The following is a 23,009-nucleotide window of genomic DNA, read 5'->3' as shown; positions in this document are numbered from 1 at the left end:
AATGTTCTTCAGGGAAGAAATCTGCCATCCTCACCTAGTCTGACATACATGTGACTCCAGACCCAGAGCAATATGGTTGACTCAGTTGCCCTCCGAAATGGCCTGGCAAGCCATTCAGTTGTACTCGTCACTACAATGTGAAATGAAACCGGGTGGATCACCTGGCATCAACCTTGGCAGCAGAAAAGACAACAGCAGAAACAGCCCTGTCAACCCTGCAAAGGCTTCTGTACTAACTTCTGGGGTCTAGTGCCAAAATTGGGAAAGCTGTCTCAGACCAGTCAAGCAACAGCCTGACATGGTCATACTCTGATTGATACCTTACAGACAATGTCCCAGACATCACCATCACCATCCCTGATTATGTTCTGACCCACCAGCAGGACAGACCCAGCAGAGATGGAGGCAGTGGTATACAGATGGGAAGGCGTTGCCCTGGGAGTCCTCAACACTGACTCCAGACTTCACGTTAAACATGGGCAAGTAAACCTCCTGTTGATTACCATGCACTGTCCTCCCTCATGTTGAGCAATACTTAGAGGAAAAACAGAGGATGGCAAGGCACAAAATGGATTCTGGGTGGGCGACTTCAATGTCCACCACCAACAGTACTACTGATTGAGCTGGTCAGGTTCTAAAGGACATTGCTGCTAGACTGGGTCTGTGGAAGACGGTGAAGGAACCAACAAGAGGGAAAAGCATACTTGACCTCAACCTTTCTAATCTGCCAGCTGCAGATGTACCTGTCCATGACAGTATTGGTAAGAGCAATCTTCACATGGAGAATAACTTCCATTGAGAGATGTGGCACTATCACCGTGCTAAATGGGACAGACTTCAAACAGATCTAGCAACTCAAGACTGGGCATCCATGAGGGACTGTGGCCCATCAAGAGCAGAACTGTACTCAAATATACGGCATATCCCCCACACAACCATTACCATCAAGCCAGGGAACAACCCTGGTTCATTGGGACGTGCAGGAGGACATGCCAGGAGCAGTACCAGAAATATCTGAAGATGGGGTGTCAACTTGGTGAAGTCACCAAAAAGAACTACTTGCACACCAAACAGCATAAGCAGCAAGTGATAGACAGAGCTAAGCGATCCCACAACCAAGGGACCAGATCTGAGCTCTGCAGTCCTGCCACATCCAGTCGTGGATGGTGGTGGACAATTAAACAACTCACTGGAGGAGGCAGCTCCACAAATATCCCTGTCCTCAATAATGGAAGAGCCCAGCACATCAGTGCAAAAAGTTAAGGCTGAAACTTTCACAAAGATCTTTAGGCAGAAGTCAGTAGGAGATTGAGAAACAAATATGTAAGGAGATCCTAGATAGCTGAAAGAATAATAGGGTTGTGATAGAAGGGGATTTTAACTTTCCTAACATCGAGTGGGACTGCCATATAGTGTTAAAGGCTTGGATGAGGAGAAATTTGTTAAGCGTCCTCGCAAAGAATTTCTCGTGTATTACGTAGACGGCCCTACTAAAGAAGGGGTAAAACTTGACCTCCTCTTGGGAAATAAGGCAGGGCAAGTGACAGAAGCGTTGGTACGGGAGCACTTTGGGACCAGTGACCATAATTCCATTAGTTTTAAAATAGCTATGGAAAAGGATAGATCTGGTTCCTAAGTTAAAGTTCTAATTTGATAGTCTTAGATGAAGTTGAGTAGGGGAGGCTGTTTGCAGACAAAGGGACATCTGGTAAGCGGGAAGCTTTCAAAAGTGAGTTAATGAAGGCTCAGGACCAGCATGTTCCTGTTAGAGTGAAGGATAAGGCTGGCAGGACTAGGGAACCCTGGATAACTAGAGTTATGAGGCCCTGGTCTTGAAAAAGGAGGTGGCACATGACATGTAAAGGCAGCTGGGAACGAGTGAATTCCTTGAGGAGTTGAGGGCATCGAAGTATACATAAGACAGAAATCAGGAGGGCTAAAAGGGTACATGAGATGGCACTGGCAGATAAAGTAAAGGAGAATCCAAAGGGATTCTACAAGTACATGAAGGGCAAGAGTAACTTGGGAGAAAAAAGGACCTCTTAAAGATCAATAAGGTCATCCATGTGCAGAGCCACAAAAGATGGGTGAGAATCTAAATGAATATTTCTCGTCAGTAATTACTGTCGAGAAAGGTAGAAATGCTAGGGAACTTGGGGAAATAAACAGTGATGTCTTGAAGAGACATTACAGAACAGGTGCTGGAAATCTTAAAACGCATTAAGGTATATAAATTCCCGGGACCTGATGAGCATCCCATGACGTTGAGAGGGGGTAGGGGGGATAATTGCGGAGCGTCTATCGGAGATATTGATATCATCGACAGCTATGGGTGAAGTGCCCGAAGACTGGAGGGTGGCTAATATTCTGCCATTATTTAAGAAAGGCTGCAGGGAAATGCCTGGGATCTACAAACCAGTGAGACTACTGTCTATGATGGGTAAGTTGTTAGAGGGTATTCTGAAAGACAAGATCTAATGGCATTTGGAGAGGCAAGGACTCATTTGGAATAGTCAGTACGGCTCTGTGCGTGGGAAATCATGTCTCATGAATTTGATTGGCTTTTTTGAAGTGGCGGTCAAGAAAGTTGATGAGGGCAGTGCGTTAGACGTTGTTTGCGTGGATTTCAGCAAGAACTTTGACAAGGTACCACATGGTGCGTTGTTGAGTAAGGTTAAATCTCACTGGATCCAGGGAGAGCCAGCAAACTGGATACAAAATTGGCTTGACGGTAGAAGACAGAGGGTGGTAGTAGAGGATTGTTTTCCAGACTGGAGGCCCCTGACCAGCGGTGTGCTGTAGGGCTCAGTGCTGGGTACACTGCTGTTTGTCATTTATGTAAATGAGTTGGATGAGAATATAGAAGGTATGGTTAGTAAGTTTGCATATGACAAAGATGTGAGGCATAGTGGACAGTGAAGAAATGAAGTGAGATCTTGATCAACTGGGCCAGTAGGCTGAGGAATGACAGATGGAGTTTAATTTAGATAAATGTGTGTTGTTGCATTTTGGTAAAGCAAACCAGGGTAGGACTTGCAGACAATGCTGGAGCTCTGGGGAGTGTTATGGAACAAAGAGATCTTGGGGTACAGGTTCATAGCTCCTTGAAAATGGACTCATAGGTGGGGCAGTTAAGGCAGCTTTTGGCATGCTAGCTTTCATCGGTCACAGCATTGAGTATAGGAGATGGGACGTCTTATTGCAGCTGTACAAGATGTCAGTGAGGCTACAAATCGGAGTACTGTGTACAGTTCTGGTTGCCCTGCTATAGAAAGGATACTATTAAACTAGAAAGGAGGGAAAGATTTACTAGGATGCTACCTGGACTGAAAAGTTTGTGTTATAAAGGAGAGGTTGGATAGGATGGGACTTTTCCTTGGAGCTTAGAAGATTGAGGGGTGACCTTATAGAGGCCTACAAAATCATGAGAAACATGGATAAGGTAGATATCAGACAGCTTTTCCCCATGGTAGGGGGGAGTCTAAACTTAGGTTTAAAGGTGAGAGGGGAGAGATAAAAAAGGATCCAGAGGAGAAATTTTCCACACAGAGGGTGGTGAGTGTCTGGAACAGGCTGCCGGAGATAGTGGTAAAGTGAGTACAATTTTAATCATTTAAGAAACATGTAGACACGTAGATAGATGGGATAGGTACAGAGGGATATGGATCAAACACAGGCAAATGGGACTAGTTTAAATTGTAAAAAAGTTGGCTGCATAGGCAAGTTGGGCTAAAGGGCTGTTTTTTTTCATGCTGTGGACCTCAATGACTCTAAGTGCCGAGTGGATGATCCATCTCAGCCTCCTCCTGTGGGCCCCGGCATTACAGATACCAGTCTTCAGCCAGTTTGATTCACTCCGCGTGATATCAAGAAACGGTTGGAGACACTGAATACTGTAAAGGCCCTGACAACATTCTGGCAATAGCACTGAAGAATTGTGCTCCAGGACTTACCAATCCCCTAACCAAGCTCTTCCAATACGGTTATAACACTGGCATTTACCTGACGATGTGGAAAATTGCCTAGGTTTGTCCTATACATAAAAAGCAGGACAAATCCAACCCAACCAACTACCGCCTCGTAAGTCTACTTTCGATCATCAGTAAAGTGATAGGTGTCTCCAATCGTGCTATCAGCAGCACCTGCTCAGTGATGCGCAGTTTGGGTCCCGCCAGGGCCACTCAGCTCCTGACCTCAATATAGCCTTGGTTCAAATATGGACAAAAGAGATGAATTCCAGAGGTGAGGTGGAAGTGACAGTCCTTGATATCAAAGCTGCATTTGACCGAGGTGCTGCATCAAGGAACCGTAGCAAAACTGGAATCAATGGGTTTCACAGGACAAGCTCTCTGGCGGTTGGAGTCATAATGACACACAGGAAGGTGGTTATGGTTGTTGGGGGTCAGCCATCTCTGCAGGAGTTCCTCAGGATCGTGTCCTAGGCCCAACCATCTTCAGCTGCTTCATCAAAGACGTTCCCTCCATCATCAGGTCAGAAGTGGGATGCTTCCCGATGACTGTACAATGTTCAGGACCATTCGTAACTCGTCAGATACTGAAGTGGTCCACGTTCAATGCAACAGGTTCTGGACCATATTCAGGCTTGGCTGAGAAGTGGCAAGTAACATTTCTGCCAAACAATTGCTAGGCTATGACCATCATGAATAACAGACAATCTAACCGCCACCCCTTGGCATTCAACAGCGTTATCATCACTGAATCCTCCACTTTCAACATCCTGGGAGTTATCACTGACTAGAAACTAAACTGAATTCACCACATAAACAGTGGCTACAACAGCAGATCAGAGGCTAGGAATATTATGGTGAATGATTCATCTCCTGATTCCCCAAAGCCTGTCCACCATCTACAAAGCACAGGTCAGGAATGCGACGAAATACTCCCTACTTGGATGAATGCAACTCCAACAACACTCGAGCAGTTTGACACTATCCAGGACAAAACAACCTACTTGATTGGCACTACATCCACAAGGATCCACTCCCTCCAGTACCGACGTTCAGTAGCAGCAGTGTGCACTGCAGAAATTCAAAGATCCTCAGACTGCACCTTCCAAACCCATGACCACTTCCATCTAGAAGGATATGGGCAGATACACAGGAACACCACCACTTTTAAGTCCCCCTGCAAGTCACTCACCACCTGGACTTGAAAATACAAGTTTCCTTCACTGTTGCTGGGTCAAAATCCTGGAATTTCCTCCCTAATGGCATTGAGAGTCAACCCACAGCAGTTGGATTGCAGCAATTCAAGGTGACAGTTCACCACCAGCTTCACGGGTAACTAGGGACAGGCAATAAATGCTGGCCAGCCAGTACCACCACATTCCACAAATGAAGTCAAAACCCTGCGCATGTGACTCCAGAGCCACAGCAATGTGGAGATCATTAAGTGAACCCCTGAAATAGCTACGCAAGCCATTCACTTGTACAAGTGGCTACAAAGTCTAGGGAAAGGAATTAAACCAAACCGACCACTTTACAAACCAACCTAGGCACCAGCAGAGACAATGGCAAACCAAGTACTGTTGACCTTGCAAGGTCCATCATCAAACCTCTGGGGTCTTGGGCCAAACTTGTCTGACATACTAGTCAAGCAACAGCTTACACAGTCACACTTAGAATCATATCTTAGATGCTACCATCACCATTGCAGTTTCCTGCTCCACCAGAGAACAGAACCACCAGAGGTAGCAGCAAAGTGGTACACAGCAGGAGAAAGTTCTCCTGGGCATCCTCATCACAGATGCTGGAGACCGTGAAGCTTTTGTTATCATGAGCAGGAAACCTCCTGTTGACTACCACATATACCATCACCCCACCAACATCTGAAAAGATAATGAGCCACTTAGCACCTGACCACATTAGGCTTGGTCCAAGTATGGACAAAAAAGCTGAATTCCAGAGGTTAAGTGAGTGTGATTGCCCTTGACATCATGGCAGCATTTGATAGAATATAGCATCAAGGAACACTAGCAAAACTGGAATTAATGGAATTCAGTGAGAAATCTCTCCAATGGTTAGAGTCACACCCAGCTCAAAAGAAGATGGTTGTATTTGAGGTCAATCAGCTCAGTATTGCTGCAGGAGTTCCTCAGGGCAGTGTCAGAAGTTGAACCACTTCCAGTTGATTCATCGCTTACCTTTATTTTCCACCTTAAGATCATAAGTTGAGGTGCTCATCGATGATTGTGCAATGTTCAGAAGCATTCACAACTCCTCAGATATTGAAGCAGTCTGTGTATATGCGCAGCAAATATACTGGACAGCATCCAGGACTAGGCTGATAAGGAGCAATTTCACCACACAAGTGCCAGACAACGACCATTTCAAACAACACAGAAATTAACCATTGCCAAAACCTCAACAAACAACATGCCGAGGGTTACCAATGACCAGAAACTGAAATACAGACTAGCCGTATAAAGTTGCTACAAGATCAGGTCAGAGGTGAGGAATTCTGCAATAATTTACCTATTGACTTCCAAAGCCAGTGAACCAAATACAAGGCACATGTCTGCAGTGTGAAGGAATATTCTTCTCTTGCCAGGATGAGTACAGTCCCACGCAAGACGCTCAGCACAATGTGCTTGACTGGCATCCAAACTTTTAACATTCTCTCCAGCTACCACTAATGCACAGTGGCAGTATTGTGTATCATCGCTGAGACACACTGCAGCAACTCACCACTGTCTTTTGACAGCACCTTCCAATCCCATGACCTCTATTATCTAGACAGACAAGGACAACTGATGAATAGGAGTGCAACCACCTTCGAGTTTCCCTCCAAGTCTCTCACCTTCCTAATACGGAACTACCTTGCCATTCCTTCACTATCTCTGGGTCAAAGCCTGGAATGCCCTCCTAGGAGCACTGTTAGCACACCTACCTACTTCACCCAAAGGACTGTAGTAGTTCAAGAAGGCATCTCACCACTTTCTCAACAGGAATTAGTAATGGACAATTAATGCTAACAAAGCAAGCAAAGCCCATTACCTGTGAACAATTAGAAAAACTGTAAAAACACTTACTTATTACACTTTGAACTTTGGCAACAATACTGCTTGGTGGAGTGGGAGAAGTCTTCTCTGAGAAGTCACATGAATATAGAACATTGTCAACTGTTGTTCCATGCTCACTGTAGTTTAGCAATTCATAGTGTTTTGTGTTCTAAAAACAAAGAAAAGAGTTTATCGAAATATTTAAGGGAAATAAATGATTAATTACTTTTTATACTGTGTTGTTCCTTTTATTGGCAATTAAGTATTTCACAGCTCAGGTTAAATGTGGACAAATTATAAGTCATGTGTAAGCAGTTTACCTGGCTCAATGTAGGAAAAGCAAATGGATAGATAACAGGTAAACCCTCTGCAAACAAAGCTGCTTTACTTATCTAGTTTCCACTATAAATGGTATGGGTTTTAATTACTTCTGCTCAAACAAAACAGGCATTTCTAAACTATAGGCTACAAGGTGAATCACTTCCAAATCAGACATACGATTTGATTGTAATTATTCTTTCAATTACAACTTCATTTAATTGGTAAAAGCACATCAACGAAGTCATCTCAACAGTGACACACTAAATATTTACTTTTTCCCTACTAAAAGCTTAATTGAAGTTTGTTCCTGTTCATATCCAGTCTGCTTACTTGCATTTTTTTGCTACATAAAAGACAATATTCTCATTAAAATTAGACAACATCTGCCATGCCAACAGTTCGTCAAGTGGATAGTATCTTTAGGACTAGATATCCCGAAAAGTCGTCAAAAATTACTGGCAGACATAGGGTAACTATAATGCTCTAGATCATCACCCAAAGCCCTGATTTTCACCAGCCTGGTCCCTTTTGTCCCTCTACAAGTCAGTCAAGGTACTACAGGAACATGATGTTACAAGCTATATCTTTCAGCAGCAAGCACATTAGTTCATCAGCTAGCTCATCTCAAACTTTCGTGAGATGTTATGACTTGGACATTCAGAGTGCAATAATCATATATCCCACCTCAAAGAAAGCGCCAAGTGACTATTTAGTAGAGGTTCTGAAGTTCTAATATCATTTTTGTATCGCCAACCAATCTACATGGAACGCTGCTGCCCCGCCACCCCAAGAAAACAATTATGGAGCTTGAGTAAGCATTGATTCCAAGTGAAATAATTAACCGATCCCATTTTTCCCTGCCTTATAAATAGTTCAATAAAAATATTACACCGTAGTTAGCATGGCTTCATTAGTTACCCGAATGAAATATATTCTGTATTCCAATAACATGCCACCTAAAAAAATCTGTTTTCTCCATTTAGTTTTCTGTAACAAATCTTAATTTTGTTACGGATTCACAAATCATTTGAAGATTAACTTCCACTATTTACAAGGGGTTGGTTAGCTCAGTTGACTGGACAGCTGGTTGTGATGCAGAGTGATAGCAACAGCATGAGTCCAACTCGTGCACCAACTGATGTTACTATGAAGGACCCTTCTTCTCAACCTTCCCCGAGTCGAAGCATTGTGACCCTCAGGTGAAAGCACCATCAGTCATCTCTCTCTAATGGTAGTGCAGCCCTATGGTCTGGCAAGACATTGTAAATAGTAAATGTAAAAGTACCAAAGTATTATGAACATCCCTACTTCCTGCTTTTTTTGTTGCTCTAGTGATTGCAACCTTACTATTTCAAATCTAAGATAACCACACATATGATAGGGGCCTATAGTTAAATGAGTTATATTAGTTACCACCTGGCAAACTGTTCTCCCCATGGCAGTTATTCCAACGTATGTTAAAAGAGAATTACAGTCTTTCCATTGTCCCATTTGGTTGCAGATATATTTGCACAGATTGTACAAATTGCGTAGACAAATGACCTCAAAGAAAAATGGGTAGTACTGCCAAGTCTGAAGTTCCCTGCTATCCAGAAAAATACTGGGTAAGATGAAGTAGAAAAGGAGGAGTTATGACAATCTCAAAAGCAGCAATACTTTAGAAGGCATGGAAGAACATAGAAATTACAGGGGTGAAGCGAAAAGGGAAATAAAGAAAGCAAGAAGATATGAAAAAATATGAGCTGATAAAACATCTTCGAATTTTCATTAATTTTATCAATATACTAAAGATCAGGTAGATAACTAAAGATAGGTGTACGTGATACCTTGCACATGGATGTAGAAGATATGGACAGAGTTCTTAATAAGTATTTGGATCTGTCTTCAAATATGATACAGGTCTTCTAGTTAAAGAGCAGAATGATATACCAGATAAAATAACCATAATGAGAAGGAAAGTACTGGACAGATTCATCTCTTTGAAGATGCATAAATCACCAGGGCTGGATGAATTGTATCCGAGGCAGTTAAAGAGGAAGAAATAGCTGATGCCTCAAGAATAATTTCCCAATCCTCATGAGATACAGATGAGGAACCTGAGGACTGGAGGTCCGTGACTGTTGCATCATTACTTTAAAAAAGGGGAAAGGGATAAGCCAAGTAATTACAGGTTACTTGCTCTGGTCTCGGTGTGCAAATGACTAAAATCAATCCTGAGGGACAGGATTTACTGTTACTTGGAAAGGGACACGTTAATTGGGGATAGGCCACATAGATTTTAAGTCATTTCTTACCAACTTAATTGAGTGTTCTGATGAAGTAACAAGGAAGCTCATGAGGGTAGTGCATTGGATGTTATCCAAATAGACTTTAGGCAGGCATTTGACAAGGACCACATGGTAGAATGGTCACAAAAATTAAAGCTCTTGGGATACAGGGGAATATGGCTACTTGGATCCAAAACTGAATCAGTGACAGGAAACAAAGGGTAAAGATCAATGGCTGTTAATTTGAATCGAAAGCAGTATCTGGCTGTGTTCCACAGGGCACATGTTTGTTATTTGTGGTACACTTAAATAATAATTTAGACTTAAATGACTGAGAAATTTGCAGATAATACAAAAACTGGTCAGGTAGTTGTTAGTCAGATGATCGCTGCTGACTCCAGGGTGATATCGCTGCTTTGGTTAAATAGGCAGTAAAGTAGCAAATGGAATTCATCTGGAGTGGTGCAAGCTTATACATTTAGAGATGGAAAACAAAGTAAAACAGTATGCAACAAATTTGAGGATATTGAAAAAGGTAGTGGAGGTGAGGGGCCTAGGAGTCCATGCCCACAGCTCCCTGAAGGCAGCAGGGCAGTTAGATAAAGAAGGCATGGGATACTTGCCTTTTTGAGCAAGGTACTGAATACAAAAGCAGGGATATAATGCTTGAACCAGAAGACACTGGTTAGGCCACAGTTGGAGTTTTGTGAATAGCTCGTCAACACATTCCAGGAAGGACAGAATTACTCTAGAGACAGTAGAGAGGAGATTGATAAGAATGTTGCCAGGGCATGAAAACTGCAGCTATAAGAAAGGATTGTGTAGGCTTAGGACAGAAAAGGTGGAAGGTTGACCTAATTGAAGTGGTAGAAGTTGGCACTCAGTTTGAGAGGGAGGAACTTGGGCTGGAAACAACTGTGCTAAACTTAAGGTAATTACAAAGGAATGAAGGCAGAGCTAGCTGGAATAGATGGGGAAAGGAGTCTAGCAGCAAAGACGTGCAAGGAACAAAGGCAGATATTTAAGAAAATAGTTCACAGCTCACTGCAAAGATATAGCTCAGTGAAAAATAAAGAATCTAGGAAGAGATATGCCAATTGTGGTTAACCAGGTAAATTAAGGATAGCACCAAACTGAAAGAAAAAACATACAATGTGGCAAAGATTACGGGTAAGCCAGATGATTGGGAACATTTTAAAAACCAAAAGATGACCAAAGAAATAATAAAAGGAAGAAGAAAATAAGCAGTGTCAGCATGGCTTCATCAAGGGGAAAATAATACCTAATAAATTTACTAGGAAATAAGCAGCACAAAAGGGAAGCAGGGAATGTAATATATTTGGATTTTCAGAATCATTTGGCGAGTTACTGTATGTTAGACTACATAAGATATGAGACTATAGTGTTGGAGGTAATTTATTGGTTCACTCAGTTGGCTGGACATCTTGTTTGCAACGCCGAATAATTCCAACAGCATGGGCTCAATTCCCGCACCAGCTGAAGGTGCCTGAGGTGTGGTGACCCTCAAGTTAAGCCACCATCAACCGTCAATCCAATGAGTGAGCAGTCCTATGGTCTGGCAAGACTATGGTGACTTTACCTTTTATTAACATGGATAGAGGAGTGGCTAGCTAATAGATGACAAGTCAGGATTAGATGGGAATTTTCAAGTGGGCAGCCTAACCAGTGGAGTGCCACAATTATTTACAATACATATTATGACTTGGATGAGGAAAGGTGAAAAGACTGCCAAGTTAGAGGATGATACAAAAATTGGTGGAAAGGCAAGTGATAACGACAACACAGTCTACAGAGGGATATAAATCAATTAAGCAGGTGGGCAAAAATGTGGCAAATGGAATATAATGTGGAAAAATGTGAGGCTACGCACTTTGGCAGGAAGTATAAAGAGCTAAATATTATTTAAATGGAGAAAGACGACAGAAAGCTAGAGGAATTTGGGAGTCCTTGTGTATAAAGCACAAAATGCTGGCATTGAAGTTCAGCTAGTAACAAGAAAGGCAAATGAATTATTGGCGAGTTTGAGTCAGTTGGGCCTGTCCTCACTGAAGTTTAGATGGAAGAAAGATGATCTTATTAAAAGGCAAGATTCTTAGGGGACTTGACAAGGTAGATGCAGAAAGGCTGTTTTCCCTTGTGGGACAATCGAGGACCAGAGGGCATAATCTCAGAGTAAGGGGTCACCCAGTTACAATAGAGATGAAGAGGAACTTCTTCTCAATAAGAATAACGAATCTGTGCAATTCTTTTCTGCAGAAGGCTGGACATTATATACATTCAAGGCTGAGAGACTGATTTCTAAATCAGTAACGGAAGCGATTATGGCAAATGAGACAAGAAAGTGGAGTTGAGGATTATAAATCAGCCATGATCTCAGTGAATGGCAGACTCAATGGGTTGAATAGCCTACTTCTGGCTCTTAAGTCTTATGGTATTAGATAAGGAGTTTGGATATAATAGATATAGAAGACCTGTTTCCCCTAGTGTAGACATCAGAGGTACCGATTGTTGATGATGGGAAGGGGGATTAGGTGGGACATGGGGAAAAAAACTCTCATGCAGAAGGTGCAGGTGCCTGGAATTCGCTACCAAGTTTGGTGGTTGAGGCAGTTAACATCTAACTTACTTAAAAGGAATGTGGATTTGCACATGAAGACCTCTAACCATTCAGGGGTACAAATCAAATGCTGAAAAGTGGTTGAGAATAGGTGGCTAGTTTATGCAGTGGCACAGATGTGATGGGCTGGCTGTGCTGCTGTGGTTCAAAATCCATTTTGTAAATCAGTCTTTACCACTAGGGCATTCTTTTACCTTTTAACCAGAGTATTTGTCCAACTGTTTTGGCCTCATATTATTCACATTTTACTGCTAATTAAACCAGTTTACCCCAAGACATCAAATCAAGCATATACCGTTCCTGTCAATATCTTGGAAACAATCAAATTGCAAATCCTAATCAATTCCTTTAGCATGTCAATATCATGATTTATTTATGCTCTCTCAAGCTTTCCTGTAAGTGCAAGTGTGAAACTGCATTCTACTTAAAATTTTGTATCATATGATATTTTAAAGATCACACAGGTGAATTGTTGTTCTAAGTCAAACAGCTGGTTCAAATACAGTTAAAACAGTAGCTGAATTTGCAAATGAGCAAACATTAGTAAACAGCACCAGTCCTCAAGATAGATGGAATAGCATTCTCAGCCAAAAACTTTAACTTTTTAAATTTGCATTTACAATCCGATTTTGCCTTAACAACATAAACAACTGTAGAGTAAGTCACCAGTTAGATGAGGATTTTTCGCATTTTCATTATATCAAATGGCATTAGTTTGAATGACATCAGCTAACATTGAGTTTGCTGCTAAAGCTCAGTGCTAAAGCAGCAAGCATTACAATCACACACAACTTCCAAGTAATTTGAGATGCTGTCCCAGCTGAAGAGTACACAAGTTTTTTTTGCTTTCTTTTTGTAAGCGAGAGGATAGAACTCAGACTCATGAACCTTACCTCATCATAGAATATGCATGCATGCTTGCCAGAAACATAATTACAATGTCCATAATTTATAAGGCACACATCCATATCGGCACCTGAAAATAAAAACACAAGAAAAATAAATCATTTGACAATTACAATCAAACAAAACTACACAGATTCAATAGAATTTAAATAAAAGATAAACAGGGAACTAAGGTCAAATGACCAAATGCTTGGTCAAAGAGGTAGGTTTTAGGAGTGTCTTGAAGAAGGAAAGCAATCACTGCATGATTACAGACCAATGACATCTCGATAATTCACATGTTGTGCTTTTCTTTTAAAACTCTACCCATTCTTCTCACTATGTCTTACCTCCATTCAGACTTTCCTGTTAATTCCTGAGCTCTTTCTTCTCTCAAATGGCCAGCTCCTGATTTGGCTCAGCCTGTCTACTCTTCTTGAGACAAATGTCTCAATCAATAGCACCCACAACAATTTTCCTGGGTATGTCCCTGCAGTTCAACTTTGCCTCCCCTTCTGGTATGGCCAAACACTACACTTATGAACTACTCGACCTCTCCATGCCACCCCTGCCCCTCTTCATTTCAGTTCCAAAGGGTCAGCGCTGTGCCCTCTAGTCCTAGTCTCTCCTACCAGTGGAAACAACATCGCCGCATCCACTGCATCCAGGCCCCTTAGTATTCTGCAAGTTCCAATGAAATCCCTCATCATCCTTCTAAACTTCATACAGCACAGACCCAGAGATCTCGAATGCTCCTCACATGACAAGCCCTCCACCTCCAGAATCATTCTTGCAAACCTCCTCCAGACCCCTCCAAGAGCAACACATCTTTTCTTAGACACAGGGCCCAAAACTGCTCACAATATTCCAAATGCTGTCTAACCAGAGCTTTATACAGCCTCAGCAGTACATCCCTACTCTTGTATTCAAGCCCTCTTGAAATGAATGTGAACATTGCATTTGCCTTCCTACCTGCCAAGTGAATGAACATGTTAACCTTAAGAGAATCCTAAACTAGCATTACGTCCCTTTGTGCTTCAGATTTCTGAAGCCTTTCCCCATTTAGAGAATAATCTATGCCTCTATTCTTTCTACTAAAGTGAATAGCCACACACTTTCCCACCTTGTATTCCATCTGCCACTTCTTTGCTCACTCTCCTTGCCTGTCTAAGCCCCTCTGTAGCCTTCCCACCTCAATATCTAAATCTCCATCTGTGCAACATCTGTAAACTTAGCAACAATGCCCTCAGTTTCTTCATCCAGATCATGTCAACATGGTCCCAACATTGACTCCTGTGGAACTACACTAATTACTGGCTGCCATCCTGCAAAAGACCCCTTTATCCTCACTCTCTGCCTTCTGCCAGCCAGCCAAGTCCCATAGTGAACACATTATGGGAGGCAAGAAGCATCTTTCTGCAAACAAATTGTAATACCGTTACATCTGATTCCAGCTTCTTCCTCTCACACCTCAGGGTGATTTCTACACCTGAGGAGTTCCTTCACCTTAAATTCCCTAATCAAGTCTGTCTCATTACACATTACCAAATCCAGAATTGTCTGTTCCCTAGTGAAATCGATCACTGCTCCAAAAAAAAAAACCAAACACATCTCATAGACATTTCACGAATTCTTTTCCTTGGGATCCACTACCGACATGATTTTCCCAGTTTGCCTGCATATTGAAGATCTTCCGATTTATTTTTGACCCCACATTCTGACTACCGTTAAAAAGCTTGTATGTAACTCCCGTCAAGGTCTTTTCTTCTTTGCAGTTCCTCACTCTACCTACAGTCCTACATCTTCCAACCCCACATCATTTCTTACTATTGATTTATTATTTCATTTCTTACTAGAAAGGCAATCCTGCCCCCTCTGCCTGTCCTTTTGATAGGCCGCATATCTTTGGATATTTAGTTCCCAGCCCTGATCCCTTGTAACCTTCTGTGATGTCCACAACATCTTACCCACCAACTTCAATCTGTGCTACAAGTTCATTTACTTGGTTTCATATACCAGTCCCACCGTGATTTAGGTGGAACCCGTCCCATTGGAATAGCTTTCTTCTTCTCAGTACTGGTGTCAACGTCCCATGAATGTGAACCCATTTCTCCCATACCAATTTTTGAGCTCCGCATTTACTTCTTTAATCTTGTTGACCTTGTGGCTCAGGTAATTTCAACAATGCTTCTGAAAGCACTATTAGCTTCTCGTTTTTTAAACTTCACTAAGACAATGTTAACAAGATGAAGAGTGCTTCCAAGCACTGTAGGAAATTTGAGATTCATTGGTTTGGACTTGGATCGTTGGACTAACATAATATTCAACAAAATAACATGATTTTGGCTTGGTAAATGATTGTATTAAAACATATGTCAAACGTTCAGATCAATTTCAATATGGAAAATCACTTATGTTTGGAGGGAGATTAGTTGGCAGCCTGGAGATAGCAACAACACGTTTCCTCTTAACATTCTGAAATGTAAACGGACAATTTTACAAAGGGCGCCTGTACAAATCAGGTTAGCAGAGGTCATTCTAAACTGAGATCAATCATTAATAAACCTTGTCATTTTCAGCTAACAGAGTACACAAATGTTCTTTACCTGTTCCTATGTAAAGTGTTCTGTAGCACATATTGACAGCTTGGCCTTTGCCAGTCAGGGGATAAAATACCGCTCGTGCTTGAACTTCTTTTGCAGGGACTATATAATTTAAAAAAAGCAAAGAAAATTATTCCAACAATTTTAAATGAAGTTCAAGATGCAAGGGCAATTAGAAGAAATTTCAGTGTGCACAGTGCCATAATCGAAAGTATTTCAGCCTATGACGGGGGAGTCAGAAGGCAGGGATGCACAAATGATTAGGCTCAAGAGCATTCATAGAGCAGCATGGTGAGTGTGGTTACAGTGTTGGACAAGAAGATTAGAGGCTGGGGACAGAAGGAATTGCAGCTCCCCCAAAGGGATTTAAACAAGAATGAAAATTTTAAGTTGGAGGTCCCAGAGGGGGCCACGAATGAGCTAGTTCAATGAGGCATGTACAGATCAGTTAGTGAAAGTTAGAGATAGAGGAGAATGATACGTTGGCCAAAACAGCATCGTTGACTTTAGAGCTAACAGAAGTATGGCTGAATGTTTTAGCTTAGATATGTTGTAGTAGCAGCTGATGACATAGATGAGGAATAAATACATACCTTCTGTCTGTGTTGTAGCAGTAGTTGTCTGGACTTTTGAGGTGCTGAGTACAGATGGTAAAGATGTTGCTTTGGGTGGAAACAGTTGCTGAATTCTCTGCCATGCCAGTACCTGAATCAACTTTTCATCAAGCTTACTCAGTTCTATCTCTATTAAAGGAGAAAACACAAAACAAAGTTCCTCTAATGCTCTCTCACATTTTCTGTGTAACGTACCAACCAAAATATATCTGCATGTGTTTAACTTACATTAGATATTGAGTTAATCTAAAACTCTTCAATACTAGCTTAAATGAAAATATCTTTGATCGAGACTGCAGTTTTCATTTTCCTACTTAACCTATGGTACAACGATAAAACGAGTGTCAATTTAATTTTGACTAACAATCATCTATTTTGAATACAAAGAGAAATAAAAATGGATCAATTGCAAGGCAAAGCTTCCCAGCATGTCGCAAAACCCACCCTGCCAAAAACCATGCAAACTGTGTCAAGCCCAAATTTGAGTATCCGGACACAAACAGAAATTACTTTATCGAATACAAAGTGCATCCAATAGAGAAGTTGCTTCCTTAATTGAAAGCTTTCAAGGAGAAATCTTGCAAGTGAAAAAGCCACATACATTTCTAAGTTTTGAACTATGGTTTACAATGGATTTGTAATCCAGAACTCAAATCTTTCCATCTACTAAATGCTATGTCAACTGGAGAAAATTAGAGACAGGAATTTACAAAGCATTTACCTCCACTTCCCTCCATAGCTGCCTGCAGGGAGTTGGCAAGGTCAAACATGATTGCAGTGTTTGATGGTGCAGTTAAAGATACTGGTTTGTTTCCCATGGACATGCCCGTGGACAACACGGTTGGACTCACTTTACCTATTATGAAAAAAATAGGTATTAGTCATAACCAGTTTTGGATCAGGAACCGTGCAAGTTGTGTCAAATTTCAAAGGGCAGCAGCCAGCACAATTCAGAGTAAAATCTGCACCTGACTCCTACTTGCAACAGTTGAGGAACTAAGAAGCCCTTTCAGTTCATGCAAATTCAGCTATCTACTATTGTAACTATTCCAACCCAAAGTCTAAATGCATCCCAACTAGTGTCTAAATCTGTCATCTTATACAGTTCAAAAATATAATTCTAATACAAGTGCTAAATGTTATTGAGTTGCACTCAACAAAAAGAAGCAAAAAAAATCTTATGTTTTCTTTAAAGTTACAATACTATTAGGAGTTGAAGAACACAAACAATACTAATGCAACGGTTCAGATTGCCAAACCTTTTCTTCTGGAAACTATACCTTGGTTCTGCAATCTTCTCAGCCCAGTTCAACAACTAAGTTCAACAACATATTCAACAGATGCCGAAAGTCTTGAAATTTAACAGATCAATTCTGAAGAAAGATTGGGGATCTGAAACATTATTTTTGTTTCTCTCTCCATAGAAACTGCCAGACCTGCTGAGTATTTCAAGCATGTTCTGTTTTGATGCCAACTTCCAAGTATAATGTTGGCATCCAGATGAAGCACGTCTGAATCTTGATTCAAAATACTAACTTTACGAAGATTTGCAAAAATCAACAGACATTAGTTTTCTTCATAAACAGAAAACCTGAATCAAAAGAATTCTGAACTTGCCTGACACTTCTTGTTCTGAAGTGAAATCCTCCCTACTTAATGGGAATTTAGCTGTATTGTGTTAAAAATATAGTCCCGCAGTGAACACATTATGGGAGGCAAGAAGCATCTTTCTGCAACCAAATCTAAAATTTGGAACATGGCACACATCAGTTAAGTACGAGAGCTACAACTCTTTCCATCTACTCTAACGGTAGTAGATTTCTCTGAGACTGGATGACTCCAGATTAGCTTCTAAATCTCAAGAATGGAGTTGCTTCATGATGCAAATAGCCTATCACTGTAACCGATGACCCGAGTCTGAGGTGGATCAGCTACATTGAAAAAATAAGTCATGTAGTTATATTTGATACATTGCTCAAAGGTGAGGTGGCATATTATGTACTGTATTTATTCCAAACTTTACCTTGTCTCATATCCTGTCTTCCTTGAAGAAGTAACAGTCCAAATGTTAATTGATTGTTACCTTTGTGGTGAAAATGGAGAAGCATTCTGTTCACAAATATTAACATTTTGATAGTTTCACAAAAGAACAAGGTACTCACCTGTAGCTGCTGGTGAAATCAGGGTCCGTGAAGGTGCCAACACTGTTGAAACACTATCTACTGCTGCTCTTGGAGGAGTAATAGCCCTGGCTACAGCAGAGGATGTCGTAACAACCTTCGCCATAAATGTGGCAGACCGTCCAGCAATCTGAACTGAGGCAGTGCCCTTAAGCTGTGAGTTGCTGGTGATCTCAGAACTGGCACATGAAGTGGATAAAGAAGCAGGCACACTCGTCACACTGACAGGAACTCGCTGCAAGCAAGAAACAGGTCCTCCTGTATTCTCCGACTTGACAAGCGCTCCTACAAAATGATTTTGGAGATTACTGGCTGCTGGTGGCGTAGCTGGTCTCAGCTGAGAATGCAGCCATGCTTGTCCAGATATCTGGCTTGGCACCTGTGTTAATGGTCCCTTTGGTCTCTGTGTGTCTGCCAGCTGTCTGGACGGTTCTGATGAAATTGTGCATGGGAAAGGTCCATTTACCTTTACCTCTCCTGACAAAGGTCCGTTAGAAGTTCCACTACTTGATGTCTTGCATGAGGTCTCTGAATATAAACTATGGGCATTTTCTTCCTGTGCTGCGGCAGCACCAGGCTGCTGAGATACAGAGGAACCTGAAGAATTCTGACTATTGGTCCCTGAGGTGCACATAACATTGCATGTTGTCGGAGAAGGAGAGGGTGATTGTTTCTTTCCAGCTGTCTGATGCGCACTGTTTAACGAGTTGTCCGCTGAACACTGGGCTGTGACACAAGGCTTAATATCAGCCTTTTCTGTCTGTTCAGTGTCCCAAAATAATGGCATCTGCTTAGCAGATAAATGTTTCAATATGCTGCATTGAAGTGCAACAACACTACGAAGCCACTAGACAAAAGAAAAAAAAAGTTAAGAAGAAGAAATGGTTCAAAAGAAACATGGTACTTAGAACCACACAGCTGAACACCACACAATGAGTGCTGTACAGCAGAGCCGTAACTTTGTATTCTACTATATAATCTTTCATTTATAGAGGACGTATGTTCAGTTGAGCATAGCAGTTAACTGAAAACTTTAGGGTTTCACAGAAGAAAACATGATAGACATTTGATACAATTGACTGTATTACCTCCTGTTGTTCTTCTTCAGTAGCAAAGTGCTCATAGTTGGAAAGGTGCTTTTGTGACTCAGAAGTAGTCTCATTACATATCAGCTCTCCATCACGGATTCCTGCCGGTGGAAGGAGGGGTGGTGGATACTGGTACTGGGCCTTAATTGCTTCAGGAACCTTAAAAGAAAGGCAAGTGAAACCTGTTACATGTTGAATTAAGTTTAGAGGGTCATCAAACTGAGGCTGTAAAACATACAGACTCAAAAAAAAAAGTCATTTGCTGTAATTGACAAATTTTGTTTTAGTCAAGAACAATTGCTGATATTTGCAAGCCAACCAGATATTACTAGTTACTTTAAATTTTTCTGTCCTGATACGAAAAAGCTACAAATCCCAAGTCAGGAGGTATCCAGATCAAGCACTTTCTACTGTAAAGGCCAATTTTATTATATTTCATCCTTGCAACCCCTTCCACTCCCAACTACAGGTCACAAATAACTATCTTGGAAGAAGATTGTATTTATTCAACCACAAGAACAACTGATTTCACACTGAACACTTCTAGATAACTACCATCTGAGGAATATCATACACCTTCTTGCCATTTTTAACCTAAAAATCCATGAAAACGGTAAAGGTAGTTTCTAGTAGCAACTTGGTTTATTCGCCCAAACAAATCTTGACTTCAGAATTCTTAGTTTAGCCAATGTTATGACTTCATTTAGTGAGTCTCCTGAGGCAAGCTGATACCACAAGCACTTAAAAGTTACATACTGAAGTAAAAGTCCAAAGTCCATTTCCACTTGTGTATTTGACGACTGACAACCTCTCTTCAAGATCATGATACTCAACATGATTTCACTGATCAGGAATGGAAACGGAGTATCATGCAGCAGAAACTGGATCTCAAAGATTAACCTACATGCTATGCAATTATTTCTGCACTGCCTTTAAGTTGGCAGAGGTAGAATTATTTTTGACATTTCATAACATCTGCCAGTAAAACAAACTAGCGAATAGGTTTGGACTACAAATATACAAATTTCCAAAGAGATTTAACAGGTGCAAAGAAAACAGAAATTGATACATTCATAAATTCCAATGCAAGTCAAATTTGAGTGGTCAAATGTTAAAACAGTACCAATGAACTAGAAAGTCAGATTTATACTACTTCCCAGAGAAACTTCCTCAGTTCCTTTTTGAGCCATTTTTCATTCCTCTGGTAAAAGCACTCACTTGGTTAGGCAACCTGACTTGGAATGTGCACCCTTACTATGAGTCATTGCTAGACACGTTACAGCCAACTCTCAACGTGTAAATTCTTCCTCTTTTGACTGCCATTCTAACCTAATTAAATTACTTATCATTTGAAGGGGGAGGAAGAGAAGGGAACGGTCTTGCACAGGACTGTGTGTCCTCGATCACTTACCCAAAATTCTTAGCAGGAAAAATGTCATGGCAACCCAGGTAGCCTAAATAAATGATCATAGAGTGCTTAGATCAGAGGAACAATAATTAAACATTCACAGTAACTGAATGGAGACAATATTAACTGCAACAAAAGGAATTCCACTCAGATGTTTAGTTCCTCTGCAAATGTTACCTTAAAAAAAGGTAAAATAATATCCAGAAACAAGTACCTGTGTATTTCCAGTTATATTAGATGCAAAACCCATCTGCATTATCCTGTTTGAAATGGACTAAAATGTAATTCCTGACAGTTAATTGCCAGACCCATTTCTAAACACCTAAATATTAGATTATCTTTTAAATGCTAACATTCAGGTGGTGTGAAACAGTGATTGTAAATAGTGTAACAGAACCTTAACAGAAATAAAATTAAATCTAAGGGGTTTAAATGAAGAACATTAAATCTGAATTGTCTACCTGTCCTGTGTTTTATGCCAAGAAAATAAGCCAGCTTGTGTTACTCCCTAACTTGGACACTCTCAGGGCAATGTTAAAACCATGAATGGAGGTCAGCTAATAAGGATGTCTATATCCACACACAACTTCAAGAATATTGTGAAGTTATTTTTGTTCAAAGTACAGAACCCGTTCATATTTTAGTAGTACTTTGCTTTAAGTTAGTTTGCAAACAATAAATTGCAGAATGCTGTTAAATTACACCATTAATTCATTGATTCAGCTGTTACACATCAAATGGGAGATAATGGTTCTAAAATGTTAGATGTTCAATTGCTAAGCAGTGCTGAATCAATGTCCAGCAGGGATGAATTTACATGAAAGGAATATTAAATATTCATTATGAAAGATCTCAGTGCATACATATATTATTCTGCAACCTCTGCACTTCAATAACATACAGAGAAATCATTTTTCAAATATTCTTGGACATCATGGGACTAATCACCAACATTTTCCAATGGCATCAACTGACATTTTAGAAACACACCCAAACATGGGTAGAGAATTAACATCTACCCCGAGAACTCTACTCTGTAAAAATTACAAGGTAAATCCAACTTAACTACAAAATCTCAAAAGTAGCTTAATTTTCTCAAGCAAAAATTGCAAAATATAGGACAAGAAATTCATATTAAAACATGACTTACTTTCATTTTTTTCCTCTTCACTGGTTTTATATGTCGGCGGTTAGGTGGATGCTTCCTGTGGATCTTGTTTAAAAAGTCTATCTTGATTGCATGCTGAGATATTCGGTCTTGAAACTTGTCAAATATCCTGCACCTATTGCTCAATGTCATGTTCTTTTGATTAAGCTGAATGGAAATTAAGTTTAATTAGGTTCTATAGATATTTGACTCGAGTCCAAAAATTAACAGAAGCCAAAATTATCATCAATTGAAACTTTATCCAGTGTATTTATGGTGATCTACATTCATGTACAATTATCACTGGATGGTAAAACTCCAAAGTTTCTGAGAATCAATACATTGCACCACCAACTGGGGATAAATTTTTAATCCTTACTAAACTATTGCTTTTACCTTCAATTGTGCCACGGTGCTAAGTGAAAAGAGAATAGGTCAGAGTAAGTGTCACTCCAAACTCTGCTGTATTTCTTTATGGTAGCTCATGACACAATGGTACAGGTGCAAGAAAAAAGTGTTTGGGGTGTTAAGCTAAGCTAAGCTTCAAGTCGGTATAAGAAAGAATTTTAACTCTGTGCAAGTGCTACAATGGATGCAGATTCTAACCTGGGCAAGAAAGGACAAGCTACTTTTGTTAATTACACTTGTTGCATGGGCATATCTAGATTAGCATCAGGGTAGTCATAAATTTCGGATTTCTGTGAAATCCGAAATTTCTGCTCGTCGTTCTCATGTAACACATCAGTCATTATGTAATATCTTTAATATAGGATGATAAGACATAAATTGCAGGTTAAGATAAATTTCTACCAGTTACATTACATCTTACTCAACATC

General features: G+C 40.6%; 1 protein-coding gene across 1 annotated transcript in view; it reads right to left on the bottom strand.

Annotated features, from left to right (window-relative positions):
- phf12b (PHD finger protein 12b) overlaps window positions 1–23,009 on the bottom strand; it is a 139,041-nt gene that overhangs the window by 2,173 nt on the left and 113,859 nt on the right. Inside the window, exons 7-14 of the mRNA XM_020529807.2 lie at window positions 22,176–22,340; window positions 19,618–19,776; window positions 18,512–19,376; window positions 17,071–17,205; window positions 16,329–16,478; window positions 15,739–15,837; window positions 13,141–13,223; window positions 7,052–7,190 (exon numbers count right to left, since the gene is read on the bottom strand). Of these exons, the coding sequence (XP_020385396.1) occupies window positions 7,052–7,190; window positions 13,141–13,223; window positions 15,739–15,837; window positions 16,329–16,478; window positions 17,071–17,205; window positions 18,512–19,376; window positions 19,618–19,776; window positions 22,176–22,340 (1,795 nt within the window). The remainder of the gene's footprint in view (window positions 1–7,051; window positions 7,191–13,140; window positions 13,224–15,738; window positions 15,838–16,328; window positions 16,479–17,070; window positions 17,206–18,511; window positions 19,377–19,617; window positions 19,777–22,175; window positions 22,341–23,009) is intronic.

Source organism: Rhincodon typus, chromosome 26 (assembly GCF_021869965.1).
Source record: "Rhincodon typus isolate 14 chromosome 26, sRhiTyp1.1, whole genome shotgun sequence".
Taxonomy (NCBI): domain Eukaryota; kingdom Metazoa; phylum Chordata; class Chondrichthyes; order Orectolobiformes; family Rhincodontidae; genus Rhincodon; species Rhincodon typus.
The sequence above is the reverse complement of the archived record's forward strand: the minus strand, read 5'-3'. Positions and strand labels throughout refer to the sequence as shown.